Here is a 12,262-nt window from a genome sequence, read left to right on the forward strand (position 1 = left end):
TGGTTTGAGGCTTTCTGCAGAGAGAGCTCCCTGCATGGCAGCTGAAGCTGAGGTGCAGTGTGGGCCATGGGGTCCTGGGGTGCTCCACAGATGGGACACCCTAGCAAGTTAACTGGAGCTGAAGTGGTATAGGCCTGGAGTGTTCTGGGGTACATTTTACCTGTTACTTTGGTGAGACAGCTGGAGGTGTAGTGAATGCTGACCAGGGATGTCCTATTGGATGCTGTGCTGTGCTGGGGCTGCCTTGGTGTGGAGCTGCGGGGGCTGGTGTAGGCTAGGGGCCCAGGGCTCCTGATGTGGGAAGCTGGCTTGTGCACCTGAACTGTTTTCATCCATTCTACCAAGGTGGATTGGGACTGTAAGCCATGGCACTCACCAGCCTCTCCGACCAGTGGGAAGTTCCAACCACTCTATCAGTTGGCAGCATTCTAAGGCTGGATCTTTTGTTCTTTTTGTTTTTATTTACATACATACAGTGTAATACCAGTTTCAGGTGTAAAATTTAGGGATTCAACACTTACATGAAACACGTGGTACTCATCACAAGTGCACTCCTTAATCCCCCTCAGCTATTGCACCCATCCTCCTACCCACCTCCCCTCTGGTAACGATCAGCTTGTTCTTTATAGTTAAGGGTCTGTTTTTTAGTTTTCCTCTTTCTTCCCCCCCATGATCATGTTTCTTACATTCCATGTATGAGTGAAATCATATGGTATTTGTCTTCTTCTGACTTATTTCATTATGCGTAATACTCTTTGGCTCCACCCCTGTCATTGCGACTGGCAAGATTTCATTCTTTTTGATGGCTAATATTCCTGTGTGTGTATGTATTACCTCTTCTTTATTCATTAGTCAATGGACACTTGGGCTGTTTCCATGACTTGGCTATTGTAGATAATGCTGCTGTAAACATCAGTGTGCATGTATCCCTTCAAACTGGTATTTTTGTATTCTTTGGGTAAATCTGTAGTAGTGGAATTACTGGATCATAAGATTGTCCTATTTTTGACTTTTTGAGGGACCTCCACACTGTTCTACAGAGTGGCTGCACCAGTTTGCATTTGCACTAACACTGTAAGAGGGTTCCCCCTTCTCTGCATCCTCGGCTAGGGCTGGATCTTTTGTATACTGGTTGCTTTTTTTTAAGATTTTATTTATTTGACAGAGAGAGACACAACGAGAGAGGGAACACAAGCAGTCGGAGTGGGAGAGGGAGAAACAGGCCTCCCGGCGAGCAGAGAGCCGAATGCAGGTTCAGTCCCAGGACCCTGGAATCATGACCTGAGCTGAAGGCACATGCTTAATGACTGAGCCACCCCGTGCCCCTACTAGTTGCTCTTTTAAACTAGTGTTTCTTCTGTGTCTTGGGACAGGAAAACTTGTTCAGGGTCCCTAGTTCTAGCCCTCTCCACTGCAGTTTGCGTTGCCAGAATGGGGAGTTCCTCTGATTATTTTGTCAGGACGACTCACTTTTAATCCTGAGTGATTTCATTAGGTTCGTTTCCTTATAGTTGTTTTCGCCATCAGGAAAGGTTCCTGGAATATGAGTGAACTACTATAAGTTAACAAAACCAACACTAGTAAAAGACTTTTTGCTTAGAATTCATATATATTTATTCAGCTGATCCTGACTTCCCATGAAAGGCTAATGTTTAAGACTAATGTTTACAACTAAGTGAGATACAAGAAAACAAAGCAATTTGCTAAGGTATAACATGTTGCTATAGTGATCCTCAGACCCCTTTCTCTGGGCATGCTGATAAAAAGGTCTCCCCTATTTCATAGCCTAGAAAGCATCCTGGTGTGGGCAGCAGTTTTGCTCCCAGTTTTCTAAGAAGTAAAAGATGACGTTTGTGAAACTTCAAGCTACTCTAATATTCTCCCAATCAAAAACAAAACAAAATGCCAAACAATAACTGACAACAGGTATCATTAACAGTGCTTTTATTTACAAAGAATTATTTTTATTTGGCTATTTGGAAAACCACTAACATTTTTCACTTTAGAAAACATTAAATAATAAACAAGATGTTATACAGTACTTTGGATAACTTCTGTCAACTTAGTGCAATGTCGTACTGGCACCTAAAAGTGACATTTTCCATGATTTCCCCCTTTCCTCTTCAGTTGTGCAGTTATAGGACCACAAAGGCAATGAATCATTAAAAATGGATCTAAAGCCCTGTTGCTTGGCCCCTACTCGAAAGCTCGCTGCTTTATATCCTGCTCCGGTCCTGCCTCCACCAAGTTAAATGACAAAAGATATTCTGTTATAACTACTTCTCAAGCCCTCTCCCCCCACCATTTTGCGGAACTTGGGAGATTTCAATTGACAAGAGAAAGTGAATTACAGTGGTTCGGTGAAGCAAGGATCCGGACAGTGATGTCGAGCAGAGGGCTCTTTCCCAGGGGCCAGGTTAAGTAGTCACACACATTGCCGAGAGAACGCATCAGATAAAAACCTCTAAATCTCTGTTCTTTACTATGGTCTCTTTGAAAACTTGAAATATCCTCCACTGAGCAAGTGAAAGGGTTATACCTTTACCACGAAAAAAAAAATTGAATCCTACTGCATGAGGATATTATTAAGATACTAAAATAATGTCCATCATACTCTATTAAGAATACAAGTTTGTTGTGTTTTTGTTTTTCCTGTTTGGATCCTGCTAGGTTTGCCATAGTGAGATCTTGAGTGAGCTCTGCACTTGGTGGGCTTTTCCCCTTTTGGTTCTCCTCCATTAGGGGCCAAGAGGTAAATGCCTAAATTAGACCCTGGCCTCGCCCAAATGACTCCGAAGATTTTCATTATCGGGTAATAGGATCAAAACATCCTTTGGAAGATTCTGTAATCTGTTACTCTGCCTTGACAAAAGAACATCTTTAACCTTCTTAAATAGATTCTTATCTGATCTTTTTAAAAAGCCTCAAAAAGAGAGAAAGAGAAGAGAAAGAGGGAGAGAGAGAGAGACATTCACTTTTTTTTTTTTTCTTAAACAAAGGATTCTCATTTAACAGTTGTCCCTGCCAGGAAATGCCCCCTCGCACTCCAGTCTAGGCCTGTTTCCTCTTGTTCTATTCTTAGCACATATGGAGAACAGCTGGTCACCATCCTCTCTGTACCAACCATTCATACACTGGAAAACCAGCAATGGTTTGCCCTTCAGTCTTCTCTTCTCCATGCTGAATAATCCCAGTTCCTTTAATTTTTCATCATAGATCTTTCTTTCCAACCCTTTAATCATCTTTGTGATTCCTGGCAAAAACAGCAGAAAATATTTTGATTACTTCATCAGAAATGGAAGAAAAGGTTCAGGAGTAAGTTTCCCTAGAAAAGTTGTATATTTTTAAATATTTTTTAACATGAAGGTAAAATATCCAGGGAGGAAATGGGGGGGGTGGTTCCTAGATCCTAGAGTTCCAATCTTGTTCTCTTGCTCTGACATGTGTGTGAATCCCAACAAAATGCCTCCAAGCACAGGACTTGCCTCCAATCCCATTCTGACAAGACAGCATGTAAGTCATAATTCAAGACCTAAATATATATGGACTTAAAAATTAGTATGAAAATCTGTTCCAACAGAGCTTTCCCCATGCTTCCCCTCAGCCTTCCAGAAACAGAATCTTTTCTCTGAAACAACCAGAACTTTTACAGAGCTTTTTACAGATTACCAAAGAGAGCCATGTTATTGTGAAAACTGTTGGTTTTAAAGCATAACCTGAAACAGTGAGGGTTTTATATGGTAACTGCAGTTTCCTGTCTACCTGAATGGTTCACTATCCTTTACAGTGATTAGACTCAAGGCCATGAAAACTTCATCCCTCCACTACCACACTTGACATGTCTTCTGATTTTCTCTTGCTGCCAAAATAAGGTCATGGAACTGGATGACATTTCACTGGGTAGTTTTTAATTCAAGAGATCACAAGCTGCCTTTTCCCTTGCAACTAGAGTCTGTAAATATTAAGAACACCTAACTACTTAATATCAATAGCACATTTACACAAAACACAATACTAACGAGGGATTACGTGCCCACTCTACATAATTGTCTTTAAAAAAAAAAAAACAGATAACGAGAATAAATGCATCTTGAGAGGTTACACACCCTTCTTTTATAAAGTGAATGGCAGTAGAAGTCAGAGTTCAGGTCAGGCCAGAGCTAACAAGGGAAGGGGAGAAACCAACTTCACAAGCACTTTGTACAACATAGCTTAAAGGAAGTCAATACTACTCATGGTACAACACTGAACAGATAACAGAGTGGCCATTTGCACGGATTTCTTTTGAAAACGTCTCCCATCATTTGCTACTACTGCAAACGCCTCCTAACTAGGACGGAAGATAGCGCACGCGCCAAAGGCCTTCCTAAAAGAGCCGCAGGCTGGAAGGTAACACCCAAGCTGGCTTGGATGCGTCTGCAGGGGCCCCGCGTATTTCAAGGAGGGTGTCAACGTTTGCTGGAATTGCACAAAAGCAGGCCACGGGTGTGGGTCCCCCATCAGACTTTCTCCTGACCCACTGGCCCGTTCTTCTCCCAGGCCTGATAAGAGGGACGAGAGGACAGGAGGTGAAGACCGGAAACAGAAAAGAGCAACAGGGAATTCACTGCTAGTTTGGAAGCCGCTCGCGTTCTTCAGAGCAGTGGCCTTTTCTCAGGCTCACATCATCCAATCCGATCTCCCCCGTGTGGCCACGCCTTTTCTCCCCTCTGAAGATGACCTGGGGAGAGAATGCACACACCGGTCAAGCTTCCTCTGCCCCTTCCCGACCAACGTCACAGAATAAAGGCAACCCTCCCCACAAACCGAGGCGTGCACTTACTCAACAGAAGGAAAAGACCAGAACATGACCCGTGTCACCTGAGGCTTGCCTTTTGGTAGAAACTCCAGTCATCAGTCAACTGGTCATCAGACCACATCATTCAGAAGCGGTTACTCTTTTAAAAAAGCCATCCTGGGCGACAGGCTGCTTCCTTCCATTTAGGAATGCTTACGAAGGCATGCGTACACCATGCCAAAGATGACCAAGGTTAGGAGTAAAAAACGAGATGGACTAGAGGTGTAGGGATCAGAGCCGCAGACCTGGGAGATCGTAACCGCGCAGCCTGCGCAGCCTATCCTAGGCATCCGCTCTTCCCTCCGTGGGTTGAGCCAGCTTTGCTGCCTAAAATGAAGTCAAACTGAACGCCACAATCCAATCAAAGCGCTGTTTTGCTTATATAAACCACAAACACTTTCTTGTATTTTATTTTCTGTAGCGCATCTTTGCTCTTTTGAAAAGAGAAACCTTTCTATGCTGTAATTTGAAATGGCTTTATTTTTCCAAACAGTATTTTTTTCAAAGAGCAAAGCAAATCCAAGACAGATAAAAGCTGTATCCCCTTTAATGCAGTTTCTAGAAACATACCTAGAGTCACAGCTGCAGAATCTCCTAATAGCAAGTTTTATGAATATAAGCATAAAGATGCTTTTCCAAAAACATTATTTCAGTGGGATGCTACAGACCATTTTATTGCTACCTGTGACTTGATTACTTAAGATCAAATTTATATATGCAATCAAAGCTTTTCCCACATCCTGTCCGAATAGAATAGAACTTCCCAAGCATATTGTTCTCGGTTTCCACCCAAGGCTGCTTAACTATGATCTCTGAGGCAAAATTAGACTTTAAAGAAATATTTCAAAAAAAAAGAAATAATCAAAAAAAGACGAAACACTTTAGGGTGACTCTGAAAAGTAAAGGCATTGCAGAAAAAGGAAAAGCAGGTACAGTTAAGCTCACCACCCTTTCGAGTTAACTGTTTTTAATTCCTGAATTTTTTTTCATGAAAAATGGGGCTTTTCACCGGGGGCGGGGTGGGGGGAGTGGTGGTGTTTTCGCAGGCGGCAATGAAGAAGGGAAGCAGTGGCAAGGAGGGATTATAGGAAGAGAAGGGAAATGGAGTTCTCCTTCCCAGAAAAACACAAACCTTTGTGCCCCAATGAGGAGAACGAGGCTTCTTCAGATGCAGATCCTAGAGTTCTCCTGTGAAAGAAAAACCTCCCAGGCTCTGCCTCCTTTTCGGTTCTACTTACGCTCTTGACGTCAGCCCCTCGCAAGGTGATGTGTGTGTGCCTCCAGCCACGGCCACCATTCCTGCCCCACAGGGCTGCTCCGTGGGCACCATGTTTTCTCACAAACACCTGGAGCGCGCCGGAGTGCAGCCCCGTCACCTTGTGCCTGAACGACAGGCACAGGTCCCCTGAATGCATGAGGTGGCCAAGAGGTAGCACCAAGCGAGCGGCTTTTCCCCCTGGGCCTTTGGCTCCCGACACTGTCAGATACTGTCCACCTGCAATGGGAAAAGCAGGGCTGTGTGTGTACGTGCCGACATCCCTCTCTAGCACCGACAGCATCAAGGCAGGTTTTACTTGGAATAAACTGCAAACTGAGATCGTCATTTGTACAGAATTCCAGATTTTTTAAGAGAAGTTAGGATTTAGGTCTAGGCCTCCCTCAAACTCTATGCACTGTGTTTACGGAAAATATCTGGCTCATGGAGAGTGCAAATTATGCCCAGGACCCATGATCAGGAATCTTAACACGAGGACTATTTCCTGTTGGATATGAGCAGACATACAAAGGCAGACACAAGCTCACCATCTCTCAATCCTCACCAGTGTAGGCTTCTGCCGTCAAGCTGGCTGGCCTGTTGACTCTTAGTTACCAGGGAGAATTTTCTATGGGGATAATTAACCTCTAAGCAGTAGAGCAGACAGTAATCTAAACGGGCACTAGAGATGTTTGTTCTTTCTTCTTCTCTCTCTTTTTAAAAAAATCTCTAAAGCAAGAAGTTCTCCTTTGAAAAGGTCTATTTGCTATGCTTCTCACACTGGAGAGTACACCTAGCCCCAAGAAGATGCAGAGGTGTTCTGGAAACATCTACATCTTCCTAGAGCATTAACTTTATTGTGGGTAACTAGTTTAAGACACTTACATCAAAACAAATTTATAACATTACATATAATATAAATTTTTTTATTACATATACATGTACCCAAAATATGAAGAACAACTTTCATTTTGGACAAGTCACTTTGACGATGTCCTCAGATCCCTATGGCTGCAGAGTTTGTGTCCCCCTATTGTTAGATTAACCGCCACTGTAGTGTGGGGGAGGGGGCAGGGGGTTGTTTAAGCAGAAGTGAGGTCGGGGATACTGCTTCTCAAGAGAGGGAAATTTGGGAGTGGTATTTTGAAACTCAGTCCATGTGTAAATGACCTTCCCTCCAGCTGTTTTATTAGAGCTAACTGGAAAACACGGTTCCAGCACTGAGTTATCCCTAAGAAATATGTGGTTGGAATGTTAAACACCTGTACCTGTTTTGGTAGAAATGCTACTTATTTCTCAGTTAAAAGATACACCATCCTTTCTTTCTTAGGCTTTGTATAAAACATGATAATTTGGGGGAGGTCTTTTTCTTCAAGTGACTTCTCTAATGAGTCCCCTTTGAGCATTCAAAGGACCAAAGAGGTAATCTGTGTGTACTCTGCCTGCACCTGCACCAGGCTCGTTAGCCTTTCTACCGTGAGTATTGTTGGCCCTGCTAACGAGTCTTGAGGGGAACACTCATTTGGCTTGTTTTGCCTCTGCAGAAGCTAAGGCTTGGGGAGGTGAAGGCACCCAAGGTGTCACCCTGCCAATGAGGGGCAGGGTCATGGTTTGAGCTCAGAACTGCCTGACCCCCTAATTCAGCCCTTGTTGCTCTCAGACTGGAATCACTGGCTTACAGGTTTCTGTCCCCCAGGAGACTGTGAACTCGTTGAGGTCAGAATGGAACAGTACATCAAAAACTAATGGTGTCCTGTATGGTGACTAATGTAACAACAACAAAAAAGAAAACCTGAGCTTTCCCCCCAAACCACCCCATTTTATATCCTAGCATATGGTAGGGCTTTGATGTCATTTGCTGAATAAATAAGGTTCTAAGAATATAGAAAAAAAACTGCAGGGCAATAGGTCTTTGAGGCATGTACTTGACTCACCGAAAACACAGAGAATTTCTTCCTCCCCCACCCTGTGCCCCATCGAACTAATCCAAACAATATTTTGGGCCAAAACATTTAGATGGGGCTTAAATGTCTCCCTGTAAGTCAGCTTTGAGTCATCACAGGTATTTAGGTTAAGACTAAGGTATAAGGTATTACAGTTAACCTGAAAGTTTTAAGAAAACGAGGATTACCTTAAGACCCTGCGGAATGTACACTCATATCACAATGCCAGAAATGCCTGCAAACAACCTAATAAACCAAGGCATCCTAATAGCCAAATAGTCCCTTTGTATAGAACTTAAAACTAAAATGTAAATCATGATAAATGAGGCTGTAACAGCTCTTTCTCTGTGGGCACCAGGTTTTAGTCTTACCATAAAGAATTCTTTCCCTTTTTAATAAAAGAAAATGTTACAAGGATGGAATAGTAGCTAAGGGAAAAACTGACCTAGCACCCCGAATAAGTTACCTATTAAATAAAAAATTTAACTTCCGTTCCAAAATACTGGTTTAAATATAGAATTATATTAACTATTTTCATGATTTCAGTTTAAAGCATCGCAATATCTAAAGTTTGTTTTTGTAGCATTTATTATTTAACAAAACAAAACAAGACTTGCCAGAAAGTTAGGTGATAAAATTTAACTCTGTACTGGCTGGTGCCTTTACAATTTCAACTTACAAAGAGAACAACATAATGTCTATTACTTTACATGTTAACTGTGTGGTCATAAAAAGGAGGGGGAGTTTTGCAGTGATTTTTTTCTTATATTTTTGGCCTAGATGAGAAACCAGCCCAGGTAGAACTAAGATCATTATGGTTTGCTGGTATTTATATCTCAAATGCAAAGACCTTCTTTTTTTGTTTTTTATGAGATATAATACAGCAATGCTCACTGCAGGAAAAGAGAGATAAATAGAAAAGCATAAAGAAAATTTAAATATGCATGATCACAAAAGCCAGAGATAATTACTAATGTTAACATTTGAACTTCTATGTATATCCATGAATACAAACACACAGGAGTATAAACATTTTTTTTCAGTGTAATAACTTGTTTTCATTAACTATATCTGTCATTTTTCGATTTCAGACATTTTTCATAGCTCCAAGTATGCCATTAATAATTTAGCCAATTTCTTATTGAAGTCTCCAAATTGTTACTTTTTAATTTTATTTTTCTTTTGTAACTTCAAATTTTTATTTAAATTCCAGTTAGGTAACATATAGTGTAGTATTACTTCCAGGAGTAGAGTTCAGCAATTCATCACTTACATGTAACACCCAGTGCTCATCCCAAGTGCCCTCCAAATTTTCACTTTAAGATAAAAGTACCATAAAACAATAAGAAAAGCCAAAAAAAAAAAAAAGTTGCAAAACACAAAAGGGACTAAGTTCTCTTTTTATATAAAGAACTTAACAAATCAATAATAAGAACACACAAAATAAAGGGCACCACAGGAGAAGATTAATTATATGAAAAGATGGTCATCTTTTCACAGTAAGAGAAAATCAAACTAAAATCAAAAGGAGACGCCTTTTCACCTATAAGCTTGGCAAGGATAAAAAACAGTTTAATAAGATTTATTGGGGATGGCTCTTAAATATTACTGGTGGGAGCATAAATTGCTGTAACTGTTATGAAGGACAACTGAGAAAACTATCAAAATTCAAAACACAAATTCCGTGTGATCTAGCAATTCCATATTTAGGAATATCCCACAGATAGATTCAAGCATATATGAAATGAGACATGTACAAGGCTATTCACTGCAGCACTGTTCTCCTGAAATGTGGGTCAAGTACAGGGTGGTACATCTGAGAAGGAGTGGAGTAACAACCATAAAGAAGAATGAAGGTGCTCTTCAGTACCAACACAGGACAGCCTCCAGCGACAATGGCTAATACTATTTTAATGCTAACTGTCAAACAGGCATTGCTTTAAATGCCTCCCATACGTTTCCTAGACACTATTATCTCCATTTCAATAACTTGCTCAAGGTCAAAGCTACTGCGTGCTGGCACTAGCTTCCAGCCCAAGCCTTCTGGCTGCAAAGTCCACATGTGTTAACTCTTATAAGATATGATCTTTAAGTGACAAAAGCAAGGTACAGAGCAGGGGGCAAAAAAATATATCTCTGGAAAGATAACCAAGAAACTGGTTGCATCTGGGGAGGGTGACGGGGAGCCAGGGCTGGGGGCTGAAGCTTTTATTTTTTTTCACAGTTGGTTTACTTTTCCATTTGTGTATTTCAAAATAATGTTTAATGCTGCAACAGACATACTTGCATGTACAAGCCAGCCTGCTTGCTATATATTCTAAAGTGAATACCTTGTAGCTGTCAGTAGCAGACACAGCACTGAGTCAGTTTCCTTTCACCCTGATCCCCAGAGATCAGGGTTTCAGGAAAAGGGCCCCCAGGGACCAGTCTTGACATTTACAGTAGGGTGTGTCTTCAGGGCGTCACCACATCTGTCAGCAGCGCAATCTGCCACCCCTTAGAGGCATGTATTAATTTCACTATCTCACCATGAAGTTCAAGACCATGCACATTAAAAATCAGTCACAATTGTGAAAATCCAAACATATGTTCCCTTACAAATGGCACAGTCTAGATAGAAAAAAATTTAGCTTGGTAATTAGATAATACACAGAAATAATTTATTAAATTGGTTATAGTTTTCTCTGGTCTTAGCGTGTGATATACACACACTCAGATCCCTAAACTTCCTAGAAGGAAAACTGGCATTTTTCATGATAAGCCTTATTAGTACTTTTCCATCAGTATCTGGTTAGATTTCCCCAACACATTCTAAAAAGGTCCTTCCCAGTTCCAGCCTGACGCATGCCATGTACTCCTACCCTATCTTCCCCTCTACCATCCTTTTGTCCTCCCATCCCTTCCCCAAGCTAGAGCCTGGCTGCTCAGCAATCTCTTTGGAACGACGTGGGGGCATTCCATTCTGACTCAGGCTCTCAAAGGTGGTGTAGCAGATTTTCTAATCCAACACTTACCCAGTGCTCAAAACAACATCTTGCTACACGTCACCCAAAAACCTCTCCACCAAGGGAGAGCTCCCTATTGCCCTGTCATCCTGTTCTCTTTTTAGACAGCTCTGATGACGGGCAAGTTCTTTCTGGGAGTGAATCAGAACGGATCTCCCTTTAGCTTTTACCTGCTGATCTGACTTCTCATCCCCTTGTGGTTCCAGAATAACTGTGAAAGACGTTGTTGGTCAAATATTTGGAAATCAGTCATGCTCCATTATTTCTTCTCCAAGCTGAACATTCTGGTTTCTTCACTTGTTTTCCCACAGGCTTTGGGATACCTTTCCAACTAGGTCGTGTTCTTAGAAGTGACCTACAATTATCTCTGTTCTTCTCAGATAGAAAGAACCCACCAAGTAGATTTGTCATTCTGGGAAAAATATTCTATTTCTATGGAAATGACCCAACTCTTTAGTAGTGTGACAGAGGTTTCACTCATACTGTTTTAATAATTACTTGCTAAAACAATAAAGGCTTTTATTTGAGTAACTTCCCCTTGCATCTTAGCTATCAGCAGAAGGGAAGAGGGGAAGGGACGAAACAGAAAGAATGGCCCCCTTCCAGGGGCCAGAGACAATAATCAAGAGCTACCGAGTCACAAAAATGGCTACCGACCCTTTCAATGCATTCTTTGCTATCATTGCCAAATGACTGCTTCCATTTTTTTTTCTTTTTCTTTTTCTTTTTTTTTGTTTTGGTCTACCATTCTATTTCTAACCCTCTCTTTTTAGCAGAGGGCAAGTGGAATTTGGGTCACCACAAATTTAAATATTTACATATATAATGAATAACAAAAAGCGTTAAAATGCAAAACTTGTTCTAAAATAGAGTATGGAAATTGTAAAAATCAAGAACTTCACACGGATTTTCTACACTGGATGCTTCCATGGAAGTATAATGAATTCCTCTGAGTTTAGCATGAATAACTCACCAGGGTACCTTACTCGAAGGGGTTATTGACTATAACCATGAGCAATGTTCACCATTCTATCCAATATGACTGTCAAAGATGCTCCATTCTGTAGCAAACGACCCCAGATCAGGGGTCAGTCAAATCTATAGACCTGAGATCTGCTAAGCAGATAGTGTCCACTACTGAAGGGGGGAAACCACATGACGTACAAGGAGACCTCGATATGAAGTCCCGTCTTCAGCTCTGTGGCTTTAGGAAATGTGTACA

The 12,262-nt window shown here is 41.4% G+C and overlaps 1 protein-coding gene across 5 annotated transcripts in view; it reads right to left on the reverse strand.

Annotated features, from left to right (window-relative positions):
- Positions 1-1,927: 1,927 nt before the first annotated feature.
- Positions 1,928-12,262, reverse strand: part of NPNT (nephronectin) — an 82,259-nt gene continuing 71,924 nt past the window's right edge. For 4 of the 5 annotated variants that reach the window (XM_044224350.1, XM_044224352.1, XM_044224353.1 and 1 more), the window contains 2 exons: positions 6,076-6,332; positions 1,928-4,720 (listed from right to left, as the gene is read on the reverse strand). In XM_044224350.1, coding sequence (XP_044080285.1) covers positions 4,610-4,720; positions 6,076-6,332 — 368 coding nt within the window. In that variant the 3' untranslated portion in view covers positions 1,928-4,609. The remainder of the gene's footprint in view (positions 4,721-6,075; positions 6,333-12,262) is intronic. The other variant, XM_044224355.1, reaches the window with a different exon arrangement.

The sequence above is a fragment of the Neovison vison genome, chromosome 11, assembly GCF_020171115.1.
Source record: "Neovison vison isolate M4711 chromosome 11, ASM_NN_V1, whole genome shotgun sequence".
NCBI classification, from domain to species: domain Eukaryota; kingdom Metazoa; phylum Chordata; class Mammalia; order Carnivora; family Mustelidae; genus Neogale; species Neogale vison.